The sequence below is a fragment of the Ornithorhynchus anatinus genome, chromosome 3, assembly GCF_004115215.2.
Source record: "Ornithorhynchus anatinus isolate Pmale09 chromosome 3, mOrnAna1.pri.v4, whole genome shotgun sequence".
NCBI lineage: Eukaryota > Metazoa > Chordata > Mammalia > Monotremata > Ornithorhynchidae > Ornithorhynchus > Ornithorhynchus anatinus.
The window spans coordinates 4,061,488-4,086,136 of NC_041730.1; the positions used below are offsets into that span (position 1 = coordinate 4,061,488).

At 56.1% G+C, this 24,649-nt stretch overlaps 1 protein-coding gene across 1 annotated transcript in view; it reads right to left on the minus strand.

Annotated features, from left to right (window-relative positions):
* PHRF1 (PHD and ring finger domains 1) overlaps window positions 1–9,229 on the minus strand; it is a 32,255-nt gene extending 23,026 nt beyond the window's left edge. Inside the window, exons 1-3 of the mRNA XM_039911654.1 lie at window positions 9,141–9,229; window positions 2,029–2,144; window positions 868–993 (exon numbers count right to left, since the gene is read on the minus strand). Coding sequence (XP_039767588.1) covers window positions 868–993; window positions 2,029–2,122 — 220 coding nt within the window. The 5' untranslated portion in view covers window positions 2,123–2,144; window positions 9,141–9,229. The remainder of the gene's footprint in view (window positions 1–867; window positions 994–2,028; window positions 2,145–9,140) is intronic.
* Window positions 9,230–24,649: the final 15,420 nt, after the last annotated feature.

Sequence of the window (24,649 nt, forward strand, 5' to 3'; positions counted from 1 at the left end):
AACCCGGGTCCTCGGACTCTCGGGCCCAGGCTCCTCCCGGGAGCCGCGCCGGTTCCGCCCGGGGCGGAGGGTCCGGTCCGTGGCCCCGGGGGGGCCCGCCGGGGCCTGGAGGGTGACTTTTTAGAAAAGCAGCGTGGCTCGGTGGAAGGAGGCCGGGCTTGGGAGTCCGAGGTCACGGGTTCGAATCCCGGCCCGGCCCATTCGTCAGCTGGGTGACCGTGGGCAAGTCACTTCTCCGGGCCTCAGCGACCTCATCTGTCAAATGGGGATAAAGACCGGGAGCCTCCCGGGGGACAACCCGATGCCCCTGGATCTCCCCCAGCGCTTAGAACGCTTAGTAAGCGCTTAAACACCAACGTCATTGCCGTCGTTATTATATTTACACTATCGTGTAACGTGCCGGGCGCCGTACTGGACGGCGCGGGGCCGGGAGTCGGAGGACGTGGGTTCCGATCCCGGCTCCGCCCCCTGGGCAAGTCGCTTCACTTCTCCGGGCCTCAGTTCCTTCATCTGGAAAATGGGGATTAAGATCGGGAGCCCATGGGGGCCGGGGGGGGGGGGACGGGGAGGGGGGGGCGATCAATCTGATTCCTCTCCATCTACCCGAGAGCTTAGAACAGGGCTCGGCACAGAGTAAGCGCTTAAGAAGTGCCGCGTTATTTTTAGGGGGCGGGGGCGGCCCCACGCAGGGAACCCCCAAAACCGGATCCCGGAGGGCGGCGGCGGGAAGCCTCGGGGTCGGGCCGGGTGCCCGCTTCACCCCAGGGCAGCCGGACGCGGGGCGGCGCCGAGAGGGCGGGGATGTGCCCACGCGCCTCGACCCGGGCACCCGGCGGCCGCGGGGACCCATCGCCCGCTCCTCCTTACCCGAGTCGCCTTCGCCGTCTTCATCCCCGCCTTCCTCCTCCTCCGTTTCGCCCTCGTCGGTACCATCCTCCTCCTCCTCCTCCTCCTCGCTGGTGGCACCGGAGTCGGAATCGGCGCCGCTCTCTTCTGGGCGGACCGGGGGGAGGGGGTGGGGAAAGGGGAGCGGCCGGGTTAGGGCGGACAAGCCGGCGGGCGTGGGGCGGACGGGCGGGAGGGCTCGGCTCAGCCCTCCTCCGCCCCGACGGACCCCCGACCTGCCCGGGGTCAGGAGACCCGGGTTCTAATCCCCGCCCCGCCGGGGGACCTCGGGCCCGTCCCCCGTTTTTTACGGCACCGAGCGCTCGCCGCGTCGCGAGGCCCGTACGAGGCCCGTCGGGGGGGGGGGGGGGGGGGGGGGCTCGCCGTTTGAATCCCCGTTCTGAGAAGCAGCGCGGCTCAGTGGAAAGAGCCCGGGCTTTGGAGTCGGGGGCCATGAGTTCGCGTCCCAGCTCCGCCACTCGGCAGCCGCGTGACTGTGGGCGAGTCGCTTCGCTTCTCGGGGCCTCGGTTCCCTCATGTGTAAAATGGGGATGAAGACCGGGAGCCCCACGGGGGACGACCCGATGACCCCGCGTCCACCCCAGCGCTTAGAACGGCGCTCGGCACACGGCGAGCGCTTAACCAACACCGACGTTATTATTTTACGGACGAGGGAACTGAGGCCCAGAGAGGCGAAGGGACTCGGCCGAGGCCGCCCAGCAGACGGGGAGCCGATCCGGGCTCTTCCCGCCGGGCCGCCTCTCGCTGGTGAAGCACTTCCCCTGAACCCCTCGGGGCCTCGGTTTCCTCATCCGTCCCGCGGAGAGACGACACCCGATCCCCCTCCCCGCACGGGAGGACAGAGGTCGGATCTGACGGTACTGAGCGCCTACTGCGCGCGGAGCACTGCGAGAAGCGCCCGGAGAGTACAATTCGGCCCCAAACGGAGCCGACGGCCGCCCACGGCGGGCTCACCGTCCCGCGTCTACCTCGCTCCGCGGGCGCCCTCGTCATCACCGCCGTCGGCCCGGCTCCGGCAGAATCCGCCGGGGGGGGGGGGGGGGCGGGGGCCGGGCCGAGGATCCGGGATCGAATCCGGCGGGAGGGAAGAGACCCCGGGGCTCTGGGGGCGCGGACACTCACCCGCGTCGCCGAGCAGCTCGGCCAGGCTGGGTCTCCGGGTCCGGCCCAGCGCCGCGTTCTTGTTGATGAGCTCGTCCTGACTGTCCTCGGCCATCGCCGGACATCGGGGGTGGGCCCTGCCGCGGACCGGCCTCCCGTCACCGCCCGCACCCGGGACCGGCGGCCCGGGGTGGGGAGAGCAGGGGGAGGGAGCGCGCGCGGGCCGAGCGCCCGCTCGGGGCCGGGGATGGGACGGGGCCCCGGGGATCCGCTTGCTCGCCGTGCCCCGATCGCAGAATAATCCTAAGGCTCTGCCGCTCGTCAGCTGTGTGACTGGGGGCGAGTCACTTCGCCTCTCGGGGCCTCGGTTCCCTCATCTGGAAAATGGGGATGAAGACCGGGAGCCCCACGGGGGACGACCCGATTCCCCTGCGTCTACCCCAGCGCTCAGAACGGTGCTCGGCACCTAGTAAGCGCTTGACAGACACCAACATTATTATAATACCGACGCCGTGGCCTTGGGCTCAGGGGCAAGAGGCCGGGCTTGGGAGGCCGAGGTCGTGGGTTCGAAGCCCGGCCCGGCCGCTTGGCAGCGGTGCGACTGTGGGCAAGTCGCTTCACTTCCCTCATCTGGAGCCTCCCGTGGGACAAGCCGACGACCCTGGATCTCCCCCAGCGCTTACGACGGTGCTCTGCACGTAGTAAGCGCTTCACAGATACCGACGTTATTATTATTAGGACGCGCTTGGCAAATACCGTCATCGGAGGCCCGGAACCCCCTCCCTCTCTCCGCCTTCAGAGCCTCGCAAAGGTCACGTCTCCTCCGAGAGGCCTTCCTAGATCAAGCCCTCTCCCTCCCGCCTCCACTCGCACCTCGAGCTTGTGACCTTTGGACCCTTGCCCTTCGCCTCGCCCTCGACATCTCTTTAAATTGTGTATTATGAATTATGTATCATTTATTAGTATCATTTTATTAGTCTCCCCCACGAGACTGCAAGCTCACGCTGGGCGGGGAGCTTGCCTGCTGATTCCGTGGCACCGGACACTTCCCGGTGCTTGGTCCGGAGCAAGCCCTCGATAATAATAGTAATAATCATAATAATTATGGCATTTAAGCGCTCACTACGTGCCGTGGAACTGGACTAAGCGCTGGGGTGGAGACGAGTCAATCGCGTTGGACTCGGTCCCCGTCCTGTGTAATGATAATGTTGCTATTTGTTAAGCGCTTACTACGGGCAGAGCACTGTACTAAGCGCTGGGGGAGATCCAGGGTCATCAGGTGGTCCCACGGGAGGCTCACAGTTCATCCCCATTTTCCAGATGAGGGAACTGAGGCCCAGAGAAGTGAAGCGGCTCGCCCACGGTCCCACAGCTGCCAAGTGGCGGAGCCGGCATTCGAACCCGTGACCTCTGACTCCCCAGCCCAGGCTTCTTCCACTGAGCCGCGCCGCACGCCCGCTGGGTGACCTTGACCGAGTCACCGACCGTCCCTGCGCCTCAGTTCCCTCATCTGTAAATGGGGATTGGGACTGTGAGCCCCACGCGACACAGGGACCGTGCCCGACCCGATCATCTTACACCTACCCCGGCGCTTAGTACAGTGCCTGGCACACGGTAAGCGCCGAAATGCCATCGTTTTCATGATCAGGCCTTCACTCTTCCGTGCCTCAATTTACCTCAGAACGAGGAGCCCGTGTGGGATGTGGACCGGGCCCAGTCTGAATCTACCTCAGCAGTTTACTACAGGGCCTGGCATATAGTAAGTGCCTAAATACCGGGGTGGGGGGACGGGCATTCGGGGCCCAAAAAGCTGAAGGGCTGGGGCCCAGACCTGGGTTCTAATCCCGGCTCCGCCACCAGTCTGCTGCATGACCTTAGGCAAGTCATTTGACTCCTCTGTGTCTCGGTTTTCTCTTCTGCCAAACAGCTCATTCATTCAATCGTATTTATTGAGCGCTTAGTAGGTGCAGAGCGCTGTACTAAGCGCTTGGAACGGACACTTCGGCAACAGATGGAGACCTTCCCTGCCCAGTGACGGGCTCACTCGATCCCCTCTTCTCCCGCCCTTTTTTTTTTTTTTTTAAATGGCATTTGTTTAGTGCTTACTATTCATTCAATAGTATTTATTGAGCGCTTACTAGGTGCAGAACACTGTACTAAGCGCTTGGAATGGCCAAATCGGTAACAGATAGAGACAGTCCCTGCCCTATGACGGGCTTACGGGCTAATCGTTATTATGTGCCAGGTACTGTGCTAAGCGCTGGGCAGGGGCGAGAGAGGTTGGACACTGTCCCACATGGGGCTCCCGGCCTGAACCCCATTTTACAGACGGGGCAACTGAGGCACAGAGACACGAAGTGACTTTGACCCAAGGTCACACGTGGCACCGGATTCTCTTACAACTACCCCAGCGCTTCATACGTAGTAAGCGCTTAAATGCCATAATAATTATTATTTGAGCGCCATGTGGGACCGGATTATCTTGTAACTACCCCGGCGCGTCGTACATAGTAAGCGCTTAAATGCCATAATGATTATTATTTGAGCCCCATGTGGGACCGGATTACCCTGAAACTGCCCCGGCGCTTTGTACATAGTAAGCGCTTAAATGCCATAATGATTATTATTTGAGCGCCATGTGGGACCGGATTACCTTGTAACTAGCCCAGGGCTTGGCACATAGTGGGCGCTTAACAAATACCCTAATTATTATTACTATCTGAGCCCCCTGTGGGACCGGATTATCTTGTAACTGCCCCGGCGCTTCGTACATAGTAAGCGCTTAAATGCCATAATGATTATTATTTGAGCGCCATGTGGGACTGGATTTTATAACTACCCCAGGCCTTGGCACACAGTAGGTGCTTAACAAATACCCTAATTATTATTACTATTTGAGCCCCATGTGGGACCTGATCTTCTCGTAACTACCCCAGCTCCGTGTACGCGGTAAGCGCTTAAATGCCATAATAATTATTATTTGAGCCCCCGGGTAAGCGCTCAATAAATACGACTGATTGAATAAATGATTTGAGCCCCACCCGGCACCTGATCATCTCGTGACTACCCCAGCTCCGCCTATGTAGTAAGCGCTTAAATGTCATAAGAGAAGCAGCGCGGCTCAGCGGGAAGAGCCCGGGCTTGGGACTCGGAGGTCGTGGGTTCGAACCCCGGCTCCGCCACTTGCCTGCTCTGGGACTTTGGGCAGGTCACAACTTCTCTGTGCCTCAGTTCCCTCCTCTGTAAAATGGGGATGAGGACTGCGAGCCTCACGTGGGACAATCTGATTCCCCTGTGTCTACCCCAGCGCTTAAAACAGTGCTCGGCACAGGGTAAGCGCTTAACAAATACCATCATTAGTAGTGGCTATACAGTGCCTGGCACACAGTAAGTGCCTAACAAATACCATCATAATTATTATTAGTCTGATGCCTGGCACCTAGTAGGCGCTTCCGTGGCTCAGTGGAAAGAGCCCGGGCTTTGGAGTCAGAGGTCATGAGTTCGAATCCCAGCCCCGCCACTTGTCAGCTGGGTGACTGCGGGCCAGTCACTTCACTTCTCTGGGCCTCAGTTCCCTCATCTGTAAAATGGGGATGAAGAGCGGGAGCCTCACGAAGGACAACCCGATGACCCTGTATCTCCCCCAGCGCTCAGAACAGTGCTCTGCACAAAGTAAGCGCTTAACGAATGCCAACATTATTATTAACAAATACCACCGTGATTATTATTTTTATCAGTCCAGTGCCTGGCACAGAGAGAGCACTTAATACCACCACGATTATTATTATTATTATTATTATTATTAGAGCAGTGCCTGGCACATAGTAAGCGCTTAACCACCACCACCATTATCGTTATTAGAACGGTGCTTGGCACACAGTAAGCGCTTAACCACCACCACGATTATTATTACCAGAGCAGTGCTCGGCACAGGGTAGGTGCTTAACAAACACCACCATGATTAATAATATTATTATTATTATTACGAGAGCAGGGCCCGGCACAGACTAGGCGCTTAACAAATACCACCATGATGATTATTGCCATTATTATTAGGCCGGTGCCTGGCACACAGCAAGCGCTTAACAAATACCATGACTAGTAGTGGCTGTACAGTGCCTGGCACATAGGAAGTGCCTAACAAATGCCATCATGATTATTATTATTATTAGCCTGATGCCCGGCACCTAGTAAGCGCTTAACAAATACCACCACGATTATTATTATTATCAGTCCAGTGCCTGGCACAGAGTGAGCACTTAATACCACCACGACTATCATTATTATTATTAGAGCAGTGCCCGGCACATAGCGAGCGCTTCACCACCACCACCATCATCATTATCGGAGCAGTGCTCGGCACAGAGTAGGTGCTTAACAAATACCACCGTGATTAATATTATTATTATGATTATTACGAGAGCAGGGCCGGGCCCAGGGTAGGCGCTTAACAAATACCGCCGTGATGATTATTGCCGTTATTATTAGGCCGGTGCCTGGCACACAGCAAGCGCTTAACAAATACCATCACGATTATTATTATTATTAGTCTGATGCCTGGCACCTGGTAAGCGCTTAAATACCACCACGATTATTATTATTATCAGTCCAGTGCCTGGCACAGAGTGAGCACTTAATAGCACCACGACTATTATTATTAGAGCAGTGCCTGGCACATAGCGAGCGCTTCACCACCACCATGATGATCATTATTAGAGCAGTGTTGCGCGCATCGTAGGCGCTTAACAAATACCGCCACGATGATCATTATTAGAGCAGCGCTGGGCACACAGTGAGCGCTCAACAAACACCATCATGACGATGATTATCAGCGCAGTGTTGGGCACATAGTAGGCGCTTAACAAATACCACAGTGATGATGATTAGAGCAGCGCTGGGCACACGGTGAGCGCTTACCACACACCACCACCATGATGATGATTATTAGAGCAGCGTTGGGCACGTGGTAGGCGCTTAAACACCTTCATGATGATTATCGCTATTAGAGCAGCGCTGGGCGCGTAGTGAGCGCTTAACACACACCACCGTGATGACGACGATTAGAGCAGCGTTGGGCACCTAGTGAGCGCTTAAATACCACCAGGATGATCATTATTAGAGCAGCGCTGGGCACATAGTAGGTGCCTAACGCACACACCACCATGATGATTATCGGTATTATTATCAGAGCGGCGTTGGGCACATAGTAAGCGCCTAGCAAACACCATGACGATGATGATGGTTAGAGCAGCGCTGGGCACCCGGTGAGCGCTCAACACAGACCGCCGTGATGATGACGACCATTAGAGCAGTGTTGGGCACATAGTAGGCGCTTAACACATACCACCGTGATGATCATTATTAGGGCAGCGCTGGGCACCTAGTGGGCGCTCAACACACACCACCATGATGATGATGATTAGAGCAGCGTTGGGCACCTAGTGAGCGCTCAACACACACCGCCATGACGGTGATGATGATGAGAGCAGCGCCGGGCACCTAGTAGGCGCTTAGCAAATACCACCATGATGATGATTAGAGCAGCGCTGGGCACCTAGCGAGCGCTCAACACAGATCACCGTGATGAGGATGATTAGAGCAGCGTTGGGCACTTAGTGAGCGCTCAACGCACACCGCCATGATGATGATGATGATGAGAGCAGCGTTGGGCACCTAGTGAGCGCTTAACAAATAGCACCATCATGATGATGATGATGATGAGAGCAGCGCTGGGCACCTAGTGAGCGCTCAACACACACCGCCATGACGATGATGATGATTAGAGCAGTGTGGGGCACCTAGTAGGCGCTTAGCAAATACCACTATGATGATGATGACGATTAGAGCAGCGCTGGGCACCTAGTAGGCGCTCCACACACACCACCATGATGATGATGATGATGATGAGAGCAGCGTTGGGCACCTAGTGAGCGCTCAACACACACAACCATGACGATGACGATGATTAGAGCAGTGTTGGGCACATAGTGAGCGCTTATCTGTTGCCGACTTGTTCATCCCAAGCGCTTAGTACAGTGCTCTGCACATAGTAAGCGCTCAATAAATACTATTGAATGAATTAACAAATAGCACCATGATGATGATGATTAGAGGAGTGATGGGCACCTAGTAGGTGCTCAACACACACCACCATGATGATGATTAGAGCAGCGCTGGGAACATAGTGAGCGCTTAAATAGCACCATGATCATCATGATGATGATCAGACCAGCGCTGAGCACAGAGTAGGCGCTTAGCATACAGCACCCCGATGATGATGACGACTAGAGCAGCGCTGGGCACCTAGTGAGCGCTTAAATAGCACCATGATGATGATTATTAGTGTAGCGTTGGGCACATAGTAAGCGCTCCACACACACCACCGTGAGGATGATGATGATGAGAGCAGTGTTGGGCACCTAGTAGGCGCTTAGCAAATAGCACCATGATGATGATGATGATCAGAGCAGTGTTGGGCATATAGTGAGCGCTTAAATACCACCACGATGATGATGATGATGAGAGCAGCGCTGGGCACCTAGTAGGCGCTTAGCAAATAGCACCATGATGATGATGATGATGAGAGCAGCGCTGAGCACATGGTAGGCGCTTAGCAAATAGCACCACGATGATGATGATGATGATGAGAGCAGCGCTGGGCACCTCGTAGGCGCTTAGCAAATAGCACCATGACGATGACGATGATCAGAGCAGTGTTGGGCACCTAGTAGGCGCTTAACAAACAGCACCACGATGATGATGATGATGAGAGCAGCGCTGGGCGCCTAGTGAGCGCTCAACACACCCCACCATGAAGATGATGATGATGTGAGCGGCGCTGGGCACCTCGTAGGCGCTCAGCAAACAGCACCACGAGGAGGATGATCAGAGCAGTGTGGGGCACCTAGTAGGCGCTTAACAAATAGCACCACGATGAGGAGGAGGAGAGCGGCGCCGGGCCCATAGTGAGCGCTTAAGCAAAAGCGTCATGAGGATGATGATGGTGATGGGGGGGGGGGGCCCTCCCGTCCCCTCCCCCACCCCCGGGGACAAAGGGCGAAGGGGGGAGGGGCGGCCTCTTCCTCCTCCTCCTCCCGCCGCCGCCGCCGCCATCATCGGCGCGTCCCGCTCACCCGAAACGTCCGGAGGCGCCTCTCCCGCCCGCGGGAACCGCTCAGGGCCGCCGCCGCCGCCGCCGCATCCCCGACCCCGCCGGGCCTCGGCCTCCTCTTCCTGCTCCGCGGCCGCCTCAGGGCCCCTTCCCCCCTTCCCGCCCGCCGGAAGCGCTCTGACCTCACTTCCGGCCTCCCCGACGCCCGTTGTGGGAGCCCGCCGGACTCACCCACGCGCCCGCGCGGGGGGGGGGGGACGGACGCCGCGCTCCCTAAACCCCCCCCTCCACCCCGCCACCGCCCTCCCGGCCTCGCCCGGCAAAAGACGGTTGTTTCAGCGGCCGCCGATCGCCCTCCATTAGAGGACCGAGCGGGAAAGGGGCTCGTAAAGCCACCCGCCTCTCCCCCGCGGGGCGGAATGGTAGCGCCCGAGGGCCGGCCCGTCGACGCCTCGCCGGGGAAGGCTCCCCTCCCCGGGGAGGGTGGTACAGTCCGCCCCCGTCCTGCCCCCCCCTCCGCGGCCGGGAGATGGTAGCTGCCCGGTCCTTCTGCGCATGCTCCCCGCCCCGCCCCCCAGCGGCCGTTAGGCTCATTGCTCTGGGCAACCCGACCCTCCACCCTCCTGCCCTCATACTGATTATTATTGGAATGATGTTACCATTTTATAATAATAATAATGTTGGGATTTGTTCAGCGCTTGCCATGTGCAGGGCACCGTTCTAAGCGCTGGGGGAGATCCAGGGTCATCAGGTTGTCCCCCCTGAGGCTCCCAGTCTTCATCCCCATTTTCCAGACGAGGTCACTGAGGCCCAGATAAGAATAATAATAATGTTGGTATTGGTTAAGCGCTTACTCTGTGCAGAGCACTGTTCTACGCGCTGGGGAAGATAGAGGGTCATCAGATTGTCCCACGTGAGACTCACAGTTGATCCCCATTTTCCAGATGAGGGAACTGAGGCCCAGAGAAGTGAAGTGACTTGCCCACAGTCCCCCAGCTGACAAGGGGCAGAGCTGGGATTCGAACCCATGACCTCTGACTCCCAAGCCCGTGCTCTTTTTACTGGGCCACGCTGCGTGAAGCGCTTACTATGCGCCAAGCACCGTTCTAAGCGCTGGGGGAGATACAATAATAATCATTCATTCAGCCGGTCGTATTTATTGAGCGCTTACTGTGCGCAGAGCAATGGACTAAACGCTTGAAATGTACAATTGGGCAACAGTCAGAGACCATCCGACTCACGGTCTAAACTTGCACTCGGGTCCTCCCCGGTCCCGACTCCTTAAGCTCTGTAATATCCCAGCCCCACAGCACCTATGTCCATAGCATTTTTTTAAAGCTATTTACATAAGCTTATATAGATTATTATATTAATATTATTATTAAGCTATTTTATAAGCTTAGTACAGGTCCTGTACTAAGCGCCGGGGTGGATCCCAGCAAATCGGGTTGGACACAGTCCCTGTCCCGCGTGGGGCTCGCCGTCTCCCTCCCCGTTTTCCAGATGGGGTCACTGAGGCCCAGAGAAGTGAAGCGGCTTGCCCGAGGTCACCCGGCAGGCAAGGGACGGAGCCGGGATTAGAACCCACGACCTCCGCCTCCCGAGCCCGGCCTCTCGCCACTAGGCCGTGAAGGATAGAGTGGGGTGAGACAGGAGGCAGGGAGGTCAGCGAGGAGGCTGCCTTAGTGGCAAGAGCCCGGGCCTGGGAGCCAGAGGACGTGGGTTCTAATCCCGCCTCCGCCACCTGTGCTCTGTGACAGCCACTTCACTTCTCTGGGCCTCAGCTACCTCCTCTGTAAAATGGGGATGAAGCCTGTGAGCCCCGCGTGGGACCACCTGATGACCCTGGATCTCCCCCCAGCGCTTAGTACGGTGCTTGGCACATAGTAAGCGTTGAAGAAATAACAACATTATTATCATTATTATTATTCTCCTTGCCTCAGTTCCCTCATCTGTAAAATGGGGATGGTACTAAATACCACAGTTATTTTAATTAAAATGGGGACGAAGCTGGTGAGCCCCACGTTGGACAACCTGGTGACCTTGGATCTCCCCTCAGTGCTTAGAACGGTGCTTGGCACAGAATAAGCGCTTAAGAAATAACATCATTACTATTCTCTTTGCCTCAACTCCCTCATCTGTAAAATGGGGATGAAGACTGTGAGCCCTACGTGGGACAACCTCATCACCTTGTATCTCCCCAGCGCTTAGAATGGTGCTTGGCACAGAGTAAGCACTTAAGAAATAACATTATTATTGTTCCCCTTGCCTCAGTTCCCTCATCTGTAAAATGGGGACGGTACAAAATACCATAACGATATTTTAATTAAAATGGGGACGAAGCCGGCGAGCCCCACGTGGGGCGACCTGATGACCTGGGATCTCCCCGCAGCGCTCAGAACGGTGCTCGGCACAGAGTAAGCGCTGAATAACAACATTATTATTATTATTCTCCTTGCCTCAGTTGCCTCATCTGTAAAATGGGGACGATACTAAATACCATAACGATATTTTAATTAAAATGGGGACGAAGCCGGCGAGCCCCACGTGGGGCGACCTGATGACCTGGGATCTCCCCGCAGCGCTCAGAACGGTGCTCGGCACAGAGTAAGCGCTGAATAACAACATTATTATTATTATTCTCCTTGCCTCGGTTGCCTCATCTGTAAAATGGGGATGATACTAAATACCATAACGATATTTTACGTTGAAGAAATGCCAACATTATTAACATGATTATAGACGGGTGAATGAGAGGCTTTCCTTCCCCCGGCGGCCCCGGCCCCGGCTCCAGCTGCGGCGACCTGCCAGCGGCACCGGAAAGGGTTTGCCCGCTCGGCCGGGGGGTGGGTGGGCTGGGGACGCTGGGGTCCCGGGAGAGGAGAAAGAGGAGGAGGAGGAGGAACATTATTTTGTTAATGAAATGTACATCGCCTCGATCCTATTTAGTCGCCATCGTTTTTACGAGATGTCCTTCCCCTCGACTCTATTTAATCGCCGTCGTTCTCGTCCGTCTCCCCCGATCGGACCGTAAGCCCGTCAGAGGGCAGGGACCGTCTCTATCCGTTGCCGACTCGTTCGCTCCAAGCGCTTAGTCCAGTGCTCTGCGCGTAGGAAGCGCTCGATAAGTACGATTGAATTGAATTGAAGGAGGAGGAGGGGAAGGAGGAGGGGGAGAAGGGCCGGAGAGGAGGGAACAGGCCCTCCCTTGTTGGCACGTGGAAGGCCGCGCTCGGCACGCGGCGGGGCCGAGGGGCCCGGTGCTACGTGCGCCCTCGCACCGCTCCGTCCCCGGACCCAGGCCCCCCGGCTCCCCGCCCCGACCCCGCGGCCGCCGAGCCGGCAGCGAGGCTCAGTGGAAAGAGCCCGGGCTTGTCAGAGGTCAGGGTTCGAATCCCGGCCCCGCCACTTGGCAGCTGGGTGACTGGGGGCCGGTCACTTCCCTTCTCTGGGCTCAGGGGATGATAATAATGACGTCGGTATTTGTGAAGGGCTCACTATGTGCAGAGCATAGTTCTAATAATAATAATGTCGGTATTTGTGAAGCGCTCACTATGTGCATAGTTCTAATAATAATAATGTCGGTATTTGTGAAGCGCTCACTATGTGCAGAGCATAGTTCTAATAATAATAATCTCGGTATTTGTGAAGCGCTCACTATGTGCAGAGCATAGTTCTAATAATAATAATAATGTCGGTATTTGTGAAGCGCTTACTATGTGCAGAGCATAGTTCTAATAATAATAATAATGTCGGTATTTGTGAAGCACTTACTATGTGCCGAGCACCGTTCTAAGCGCTGGGGGAGATACGGGATCATCGGGTGGTCCCACGGGAGGCTCACCGTCTTCATCCCCATTTTCCAGATGAGGTCACTGAGGCACAGAGAAGTGACTTGGCTACAGTCACACAGCCGACAAGTGGCAGAGCCGGGACTCGAACCCATGACTTCTGATTCCCAAGTCTGGGCTCTTTCCACTGAGCCACGCTGCTTCTCTAAGCGCTGGGGGAGATACGGGGTCATCAGGTTGTCCCACGTGAGTCCGTCTCCCCCGATTAGACCGTGCGCCCGTCAAACGGCAGGGACCGTCTCTATCTGTTACCGACTTGTTCATTCCAAGCGCTTAGTACAGTGCTCTGCACATAGGGAGCGCTCAATAAATACTATTGAATGAATGAATGAAGTGAGGCTCACAGTTAATCCCCATTTGACAGATGAGAGAACTGAGGCCCAGAGAAGTGAAGTGACTTGCCCACGGTCCCACAGCTGACAAGTGGGGAACTGCCCTGACTAGCTTGGATCTCCCCCAGCGCCTAAAACAGTGCCTGGCACATAGTAAGCGCTTAACGAATACCACAGCTATCAGGCCACGGTGGCTAGAACCCGGTCCTGGGAATCAGAAGGCCCTGGGTTCTAATCCTGCCTCGGCCACTCATCTGCTGTGTTACCTGGGACGGGTCACTTCACTTCTCTGGGCCTCGATTACCCGCATCCGTGCAAAAATGGGGATTGACACTATGAGCCCCACGGGGGACGGGGCCTAGGTCCACTTCGATGCGCTTGTATCGCCAGGTAAGCGCTCAGTACAGTGCCTGACACATGCTAAGCATTAAAAAAAAATCATGATTGTAATAATTTAGTTGGATCCACCCTGGCGCTTCATACAGTGCCTGCCACAGAGTAAGCGCTTAACAAATACCATTATTATTATGATTATTAGCTAGTACCCACCCCGGCGTTTAGTAATAATAATAATAATAATGTTGGTATTTGTTAAGCGCTTACTATGTGCCGAGCACTGTTCTAAGCGCTGGGGTAGACATAGGGGAATCAGGTTGTCCCACATGGGGCTCACAGTCTTAATCCCCATTTTACAGATGAGGGAACTGAGGCACAGAGAAGTCAAGTGACTTGCCCACAGTCACACAGCCGACAAGTGGCAGAGCCGGGATTCGAACTCATGAGCCCTGACTCCAAAGACCGTGTTCTTTCCACTGAGCCACGCTGCTTCTCCCAGTACAGTGAGAGAGTTAGTACAGTGCCTGGCACTTAGTAAGCAATTAACAGATACCATAATTATTATTATTTGCTTGTATCCAGTCCGGTGCTTGGTAGAGTTCGTGCCACATAGTAGGCGCTCAACAAATGCCACAATTATTATTATTATTCATTCAATAGTATTTATTGAGCGCTTACTATGCGCAGAGCACTGTACTAAGTGCTTGGAATGGAGAATTAGGCAACAGATTGGTTTGCATCCAACTTGGCGCTTAGTCCAGTGCCTGCCACATAGTAGGCGCTTAACAAATACTATTATTATTATTTGCTTGTATCCACTCTGGCACTTAGTACAGTGCCTGCCACATAGTAAGCAATTAAATACCATCATTATTATTATTATTTGCTTGTGTCCACCCCAGTGCTTAGTCCAGTGCCTGCCACATAGTAAGCGCTTAACGAATACCATCATTACTGTTATTATTATCAGCGTATATCCACTCTGGTGCTTAGTACAGTGCCTGCCACATAGTAAAAGGGGGATTAACTGTGAGCCTCCCGTGGGACAACCTGATGACCCCGTATCTCCCCCAGCGTTTAGAACAGTGCTCTGCACATAGTAAGCGCTTCACAAATACCAACATTATTATTACAGTGCCTGCCACCTAGTAAGCACTTAAATACCACAATTATTGGCTTGTATCCACCCTGGCGCTTAGTACAGTGCCTGCCGCATAGTAAGACATTAACAAATACCGTAATTATTATTAGTTTTTATCCACCCCAGCGCTTAGTCCAGTGCCTGCCACATAGTAAGCGCTTAACAAATACCATCATTACTGTTATGATTATCAGCTTATATCCACTCTGGCGCTTAGTCCAGTGCCTGCCACATAGTAAGTGCTTAACAAATACCATCATCATCATTATTATTTGCTTTGTGTCCACCCCAGCGCTTAGTACAGTGACTGCCCCATAGTAGGCGTTCAACAAATACCACCAGTACTATTATTATTATGGGCTTGTATCCACCCCGGCGCTTAGTACAGTGACTGCCACATAGTAAGCAATTAACAAATACCAGAATTAGTATCATTATTGGCTTGTATCCACCCCGGCGTTTAGTACAGTGACTGCCACATAGAAATGAACAAATACCAGAATTATTATTATTAGTTTGTATCCACCCCAGCGCTTAGTACAGTGCCTGCCATATAGTAAGTGCTTAACAAATATCAGAATTAGTGTCATTATTATTAGTTTGCATCACCCCCAGCGCTTAGTACAGTGCCTGCCACATAGTAAGCGCTTAACAAACACCAAAATTAGCGTTATTATTATTAGTTTGCATCACTCCCAGCGCTTAGTATGGTGCCTGCCACATAGTAAGCGCTTAAATACTAAAATTAGTATTGCCACTGGCTTGTATCCACCCCAGCGCTTAGTACAGTGACTGTCACATTGTAAGAAATTAACAAATACCAGAATTATCATTGTGTTTGTATCCACCCCAGCGCTTAGTACAGTGCCTGCCACATAGCAAGAAATTAAATACCAGAATTATTATTAGTTTGCATCCACCCCAGCGCTTAGTACAGTGCCTGCCACATAGTAAGCGCTCAACAAATACCAAAATCAGTAGCATTATTGGCTTGTATCCACCCCAGCGCTTAGTCCAGTGCCTGACACATAGTAAGAAATTAACAAACGCCATAATTATGATTATCATGTTTATGTCCACCCCAGCGTTTAGTATAGTCCCTGCCACAAACTAAGCGCCTAACAAATACCACAAATTAGTATTATCATTATTGGCTTGTAGCTACCGCAGCGCTTAGTCCAGTGCCTGCCACAGAGTAAGGAATTAACAAATACCAGAATTATTATTATCAGTTTGTATTCCCCCCCCCCCCAGCGCTTAGTCCAGTGCCTGCTACGTAGTAAGCGCTTAACAAATATCATCAGTGGTATTATGGGGTTGTCTCCACCGCAGTGCTCAGTACAGAGGCTGCTGCATAGTAAGCGCTCAACAAAGACCCCCACTATTATTATGATAGGGGTGTCTCCACCGGAGCGCTCAGTACAGCGCCCGCCACGTGGTAAGCGCTTAAGGAGTAGCATCATTAGGAGGGAGGATGATGGACGGCGCATGCGCAGGGCCTCAGGGCCGCGCGCCGCCGCGGGAGGGAGGGAGAGGGGCCGGATGCGCGCGCAGCGGCGTTAAGGGGCGTGGCCGGGCTGAGGGGCGTGGTCGGAGGCGCGCGCAGCGGCGTTAAGGGGCGTGGCCGGGTTGAGGGAGGGAGGGCGTGTTCGGCTGCGCGCGCAGCTGCGTTAAGGGGCGGGGCCGTGTTGAGGGAGGGCGTGTCCGGCTGCGCGCGCAGCCGCGTGAGGGGCGAGGCCTCAGGGGCGTGGCCGCCTGGAGGGGGCGTGGCCTTCGGGGAGCGCGTGCGGCTGCTACGTGCGCCGCGACACTGTCCTCATGGCAAAGCGGGCGGGGCCGTACCATTCCACCCTCCCCGCGGGGGGAGGGGGAGGACGGGCACACGCGAGGGGCGCCGAGGGGAGGGGCCCCGGGGGCGGGGGAGGAGAGGGACGGGACCCCGCCCGGGCCCCCTGCCCAACCGCGTCGGAGGAAACCGAAGGGGCCCGGGTCGGGGCGCCGGGGTGGGGGGGGTGGGCGTCCCCGCCGCCCGCGGTGGTTCCTCCCCGAAGGTCGACGTGCAGAAGCGAACGCGCGGGGGAGGGGGAGGGGCCGCCGCGGGACCGCCCCGCCCCCCGGCCGCCCGCTCATTGGTGGGGACGCGCGGGCTGCATTTGCATAGTGGGCGTGTCCTCGGGGGGCGGGGGGAGGAGGGGAGAAGTTGGAGGGGGTCGCCGCGCGCGCCGGACGGCCGGGACGGCTGCGCCGGAGGATGGAGCCGGGAGGCTGGGGCGTCTGCAGGGGAGGATGGAGCGGGGGGGGGGGGGATGGGGCAGGGGGGATGGAGCGGAGGATGGAACGGGGGTGGGAGGGAGGGGGGAGCTGGAGGGGAGGATGGAATGGCTGGTGGGAGGGAGCAGGCAAGTTGGAGCGGAGGATGGAACGGGGGATGGAGAGGGAAGGTTGGAGAGGAGGATGGCACGGGGGATGGGATGGTGAGGAGGGCAGGGTGGAGTGGGGGGGATGGAGCAGGGGCACCTGGAGCGGAGGATGGAGTTGGGGGTGGGATAGAGAGGAGGGGAGGATGGAGCAGAGGATGGAGCAGGGAGGTGGAGAGGAGCCGGAGGGGAGGATGGAATGGGTGGTGGGAGGGAGCAGGCAGGTTGGAGTGGAGGATGGAGAGGGAAGGTTGGAGAGGAGGATGGGACGGGTGATGGGATGGTGAGGAGGGGAGGGTGGAGTGGGGCGGATGGAGCACAGGCACCTGGAGCGGAGGATGGAGTTGGAGGTAGGTGGAGGGGAGGATGGAGCCGGGAGGTGGGGAGGAGGATGGAACCGGTGGTGGGATGGTCAGGAGGGGAGGATGGAGCAGGGGCACCCGGAGCGGAGGATGGAGCGGGGAGGTGGGGAGGAGGATGGAACGGGAGGTGAGATTGGAGAGGAGGGGCGGAGGGGAGGATGGAGCGGGATGGATGGAGAGGAGGATGGAACGGGTGGTGGGATGGAGAGGAGGACGGAGCAGGGGCGCCCGGAGCGGAGGATGGAAAGGGCGGTGGGTGGGGAGGAGGTTGGAACGGGTGGCGGGATGGAGAGGAAGATGGAGCAGGGGCGCATGGAGCGGAGGATGGAACGGGAGGTGAGATTGGAGCGGCGGAGGGGAGGATGGAGCGGGGTGGATGGAGAGGAGGATGGAACGGGTGATGGGATGGATAGGAGGATGGAGCGGAGGATGGAACGGGCGGTGGGTGGAGAGGAGGATGGAACGAGTGGCAGGACAGAGAGGAGGATGGAGCGGGGGCGCCCGGAGAGGAGGATGGAGTGGGGAACGGGAGCGGAGGATGGAACGGGTGGCAGGTTGAGAGGATGGAGCGGAGGATGGAGTGAGGGCACTGGAGGCTGGAGAGGAGGATGGAGCAGGGGAGGAGGGGTCCCCGGGGTCACCGAGGTGGGCGGGGGTGACCCGTCACCCTCTGCATCTTTCCCGGCTGGGGCGGGGATTTGAAGTTTGGAGCGAAGTTTTGCGGGGCGGAGGGGTGAGGGGCGTCCACCAAACCCGACCCTGGAGGCTGGGGGAGTCTGTCTGGGGCTGAGTGTGTGTGTGTGTGTGTGTGTCATACATGTGGGTCCAGACTACGTCTGTGTGTTTGGACTGTGTGTGGGAGGGCGTCTGTGACTCTGCATCTCTCTGAACTGGGCTGAAGGGTCTGTATTTGTGTGTGTGTGTGTGTCTACTTGTTTTGTTTTGTTGTCCGTCTCCCCCCTTCTAGACCGTGAGCCCGTCGTTGGGTAGGGATGGTCTCTATCTGCTGCCCAACTGGACTTTCCAAGCGCTTGGCACAGTGCTCGGCACACAGTAAGCGCTCAATAAAGACAATTGAATGAATGAACGTGTCTGCGTGTCTGAGTCTCTGAACTGTGTTTGTGTGTGTCTGGGACTGTCCAAACTGTGTTTAAGTGTGAGTGTGTCCAGAACAGTGTGTGTCTGAGTGTCTCAACTGCGTTTGTGTGTGTGTGTGCATCTATGACTGAGTGACTCTGTTGCCAGACTGTCCATTCCAAGCGCTTAGTACAGTGCTCTGCACACAGTAAGCGCTCGACAAATCCGATCGAATGAATAAATGCAAGAATGGTGTGTGTGTCTGAACTGTGTTTGTGTGTCTGAACCGTGTGGGTCGGTGACTGTGCCTTGGTGTCTGAAATGTGTGAGTGTGTCTGTGTGTGTGTGTTTCTATTACTGTCCGAACAGGGTGTGAGCGCTCAGTACAGTGCTCAGCACACAGTAAGCGCACTCAATAAACACGATTGTGCCCGTCTGGACTGTGTGTGAATCTGACTGTGCGTGTCTGTGTGTCTGAACTGTGTGTGAGTGGATCTTGGACCGTTTGTGTCTGTGTGCCTCAACTGTGTGAGCGTGGGGGTCCGTGATTGTGTGTCTGGACTGTGAACGTGCGTGTGCGTGTGTACATATGACCGTGGGGGTCTACGTGTCTGAACGGTGTGTGACGGCCTGTCTGAGGATGAACTCTGTGTGTCTATGACTGTGTGCGAATGTGTGCGTCTATGACCGCGTGTGAGTCTACGACTGAGTCAGGATTGTGTGTCTGACGGAGTGTGTGTGTGTATGACTGTGAGTCTAAACCATGTATGAATATGTGTGTGCATGTGGCTGTGTGTGTGTCTGTATCTGTATCTCGGACCGTGTGTCTGTCTCCCCTTTGTAGACCGTGAGCCGTTGTTGGGTAGGGATTGTGTGTCACTATCTGGTGCCGAATTGGACCTCCCAAGCGCTTAGTACAGTGCTCTGCACACAGTGAGCGCTCAATAAATACGATAGAATGAATGAAAGTGTGCGTCTGGGTGTCTGAACTGCGTGTGGGTGTGTTTTTGGACCATGTGCAAATGCCTGGCTGAACTGTGTGTGTATATGTGCGTCTGTGACTCTGGATTGTGTGTGTGGGGGGGTGTATTGAGTCTGGACTCTTGTGTGTGTGTGTGTGTGTCTGGACTACGTGTGAATGCTTGTGTCTGTGTGTATGTGTCTGAGCTGTGGGGGTGGGTCTAGACTGTCTGTGTGAACTGGGGGAGCGTGACTAGATTGTGTGTGTGAATGTGTGTGTCTGACTTGTGTTTGTGTCTGAACTGTGGGTGTGCGTGTCTCTGTGAACTGTGGGTGAGTGTGTCTCCACTGTGTGTATAGAGTATATGTGAATTTGCGTGTCTGACCTGTGTATGTATCTGAGCTGTGGGTGTGTTTCCAGACTGTGTGTGTGAACTGTGGGTGTGTGTCTACATTGTGTGTGTGAACTGAGGGTGAGTGTGCCTCGACTGTGTGTGTATGTGTGTAGAGTGTATGTGAATTTGTATATGTCTGAGATGTGGGTGAGTGTGCGTCTAGACTGTGTGTGTGAACTGTGGGTGTGTCTCGACTGTGTGTGTGTGGAGTGTGTGTGAAATGGTGTGTGTCTGAGCTATGGGTGTGTGGCTACACTGTGTGTGTGTGAACTGTGGGTAAAAGTGTGTGTCTCGACTCTGTGTGTTTGAACTGTGGGTGTGTCTCGACTGTGTGTGGGGTAGAGTGTGTGTGAAACTGTGTGTGTCTCGACTCTGTGTGTGCGAACTGTGGGTGTGTCTTGAGTGTGTGTGAAATTGTGTGGGTCTGAGCTATGGGTGAGTGTGTGTCTAGACTGTGTGTGTGTGTGAACTGTGGGTAAAAGTGTGTGTCTCGACTGTGTGTGGGTGTGTCTGTGAACTGTGGGTGTGTCTCGACCTCGTGTGGGGAGAGTGTATGTGAATTTGTGTGAGTCTGAGCTGTGGGTGTGGGTCCAGACTGTGTGTGTGTGTGTGTGTGTGTGTGTGAACTGTGAGGAAGTGTGTGTTTCGACTGTGCGTGTGTTGTGTATGCGAGTGTGTGTGTGTGTGTGTATCCGAGCTGTGGGTGAGCCTGTGTGAACTGTGGATGATTGGGTCTCGACTGTGTGTGTGTGGACTGTCCATTCCTTCGTCCGATGCTATTTATGGAGCGCCTACGCTGTGCAGAGCACTGGACTGGGCGCTCGGAAAGTCCAACTGGGCAACGGAGAGGGACCGGCCCTGCCCGACGACGGCCTTACCGTCTGTTCAATTCGATCGTGTTCATTGAGCGCTTACTACGTGCAGAGCACTGGACTGAGCGCTTGGCATGGACCATTCGGCAACAGATGGAGACCATCCCTGCCCGGCCACGGGCTCACGCTCTAAATCACGTGAAGCGGCGGGGCTCGGTGGCAAGAGGCCGGGGCTCGGAGTCAGAGATCGTGGGTTCGAGTCCCCGCTCTGCCCCTTGGCAGCTGGGTGACCGCGGGCGCGGCGCTTCGCTTCTCTGGGCCTCGGTTCCCTCATCTGGGAAATGGGGATGAAAACTGCGAGCCCCGCGTGGGACGACCCTGGATCTCCCCCAGCGCTTAGAACGGTGCTCGGCACAGAGTGAGCGCTTAACAGATACCAACTTTTTTTTTTTCTTTCTTTTAAATCGGGGGAGACAGCCAGACAAGAACGAGACAACGATAAAAAGAATCGAGGAGATGTATTCATTCATTCGATAGTATTTATTAAGCGCTTACTATGTGCAGAGCACTGGACTGAGCGCTTGGAAGGGACGGTCGGACGCCGGAGAGAGACCGCCCCCGCCCGACGACGGGCTCACATCGGGGGAGAAGGACGGGCAAGAACAAGACAACTTCATCACGACAAATAGAATCAGTTCACCCAGACACACACGCACAATCTAGACACACACTTACCCACAGTTCACACACACCCACAGCTCAGACACACAATTTCACATGCGCTCTACACACGCACAGTCTAGCTACACCCACAGTTCACACAGACCGCGCACACCGTCGAGACACACCCTTCTACCCGCCGTTCTCCCACACAGAGTCTAGACACACCCACGGCGCAGACACGGGTCAGACACCCAAATTCACATACACTCTGCACACAGCGGAGAGACACTCACCCACAGTTCACACAGACGCACGCACAGTCTAGACACACCCACAGTCGAGACACACGGCAGTCACACAATGTGGTCACACTCCCCCAGTTCACACAGTCAGTCCAGACCCACCCCCGCAGCACAGACGCACACACACAGTCGGACACAAGCATTCGCCCGTAGTCCGAGGAGAAGCGGCGCGGGCTCAGTGGAAAGAGCCCGGGCTTGGGAGTCAGAGGTCATGGGTTCGAATCCCAGCTCTGCCACTCGTCAGCTGGGTGACGGTGGGCGAGTCCCTTCACTTCTCTGGGCCTCAGTGACCTCATCTGGAAAATGGGGATGAAGACTGGGAGCCCCACGTGGGACCCCCGGTCACCTTGGATCCCCCCCCAGCGCGTAGAACGGTGCTCTGCGCATAGTAAGCGCTTTAACCAATACCAGCATTATTATTATTAGTCCAGACACGCACACACACACAGAGTCCAGACTCAGCTACACACACCCCCACACGCAATCCTGATCGAATGAGGGTGTGAAGGTGGGTGTCTGCCTTGTGGTTGCGACTGAACCGTGGGAGTGTCTGGATTGCGCGTCTGGGGGTGTGGGCCCGCGCGGAGCGTGGGGGTGAGGGGGCGGTTGCGGGTCCGGCGGGCAGAGGCGGAGAAGAAGGCGGCCGACGGGCGGGCGGGCGGCCACCCGTCGGCCGGGCCGGCCCCTCCAGGAGCAGGACAGCCACTGACTAACGCACATTGTGCTGTTGGCGACGCCACTGTGCGTGTGACAGCGGCTAACCTGGCCCTCGGACACCAGCAGCGCCCGCCCCCCCGGGAGACGGAGGGGGTCGCACCCAGCGCCGGCCCCGGGTGAGTTGGCCCAACCTCGTTCCCCTGTGATAGTAATCGCGTTGGCATTTGTTAAGCGCTTACTACGTGCCGAGAGCCGTCCTAAGCCCCGGGGGAGATCCAGGGTCATCGGGTCGTCCCCCGTGCGGCTCCCGGTCTTCACCTCCCCCCCCCCATTTGCCAGCTGAGGTCACTGAGGCCCGGAGGAGCGAAGTGACTCGCCCACGGTCCCCCAGCTGTGGCAGAGCAGGGATTGGAACCCGCGCCCTCGGACTCCCAAGGCCGGGCTCCCGCCACTGAGCCGCGCTGCTTCTCTGTATCTCCCCCAGCGCTCAGAACGGTGCTCGGCACATAGTAAGCGCTTAGCCGAACCCGACATCATAGCGGCGTGGCTCGGGGGAAAGGAATTGGGAGGCGGAGGTCGTGGGTTCCAATCCCGGCTCTGCCCCTTGGCAGCCGGGGGACCGTGGGCAAGTCGCTTCACTTCTCCGGGCCTCAGTTCCCTCATCTGCAAAATGGGGGTGAAGACCGGGAGCCTCACGCGGGACAACCCGATGACCCCGGATCTCCCCCGGCGCTTAGAACGGTGCTCGGCACATAGTAAGTGCTTATCAAATATCAACGTCATTTATTACTAGAACGCAGGCCCTCCAATAACATTATTATAACAACATTATTATAATTATGATTAATCATTGCTAACAATATTATGAATAATAACGTTATTATTTATTATCATTTTGCCCCGCCGATCCGACCGGATGCCGCGGCCCGGCGGGTCGCTCCCCCAAGCGCTTCGTACCTGCTCTGCCCGCCGTGGGCGCCCAGTAAGTCCCTTCTCTGGGCCTCCGGTGCTCCGCAGGCGGTAGTCTCTCGATAGATACCGATGGATCGATCGATCCCCGGACGGGGGCCGCGAGGCGGATGGAAATCTGCCATTTATTTTACTCGTGATGTGCACTGATCTATGCTTCTGTTGATCTGTTTTGATGCTCCGGGTGCCCGTCTCCTTGTTCTGTTGTCCGTCTCCCCCGTCTAGACCGCGGGCCCGTCGTCGGGTAGGGACGGTCCCTATCTGGTGCCGAATTGGACTGTCCAAGCGCTTAGTACGGCGCTGTGCACAGAGGGAGCGCTCCGTGAGTACGATCGGAGACACGAATGACATGAGAAGCAGCGTGGCTCCGTGGAAAGAGCACGGGCTTTGGAGTCAGGGCTCATGAGTTCGAATCCCAGCTCTGCCACTTGGCTGTGCGACTGTGGGCGAGTCACTTCACTTCTCTGGGCCTCAGTTCCCTCATCTGGAAAATGGGGATGAAGACGGGGAGCCCCACGTGGGACCACCTGACTCCCCTGTGTCTCCCCCAGCGCTTAGAACGGTGCTCGGCACATAGTAAGCGCTTAACAAATACCAACATCTGCGGCGTTAGGATCGGAACCACGTTGTCTTGCAGGCTTCCCCGAAGAACTGAAACCTTCCCTTCTTTCGGTAGGGAACGGAGGGAACCGTTCTGTTCTCCCCTTCCAAGCGCTCAGTCCGGTGCTCTGCACGTAGTAGACGCTCAATAAATAAGGGAAGCGGCGTGGCCTAGTAGATGGACCTGGGGGTCGGAAGGAGCTGGGTTCCGGTCCCGCCTCGGCCACTCGTCTGCTCTGTGATCTTGGACGAGTCCCTTCGTCTCCTCTGTGCCTCACTTAATTCAGAGGGGCAGGGGGGGTCCGAGGTCGCGGGTTCTAATCCCGCCTCCGCCGCTTGTCAGCTGGGTGACCTTGGGCAAGTCACTTCCCTTCCTCTGGGCCTCAGTTCCCTCCTCTGGAAAACGGGGATGGAGACGGGGAGCCCCACGGGGGACCCCCCCCCGATGACCTCGGATCTCCCCCAGCGCTTAGAACGGTGCTCGGCACAGAGTAAGCGCATAACAGGTACCATCGTCAATATCAGTAATAATACTAGTAATTTTTATTTAATAATAATTTGATGTTAATACTAATAATTATCCCCTGGATTGTATTTATCGCGATAATGTCTTGTTTTTGTTTCGTTCAGTTTTGCTCTGCCGTCTCTCTCCCCCGA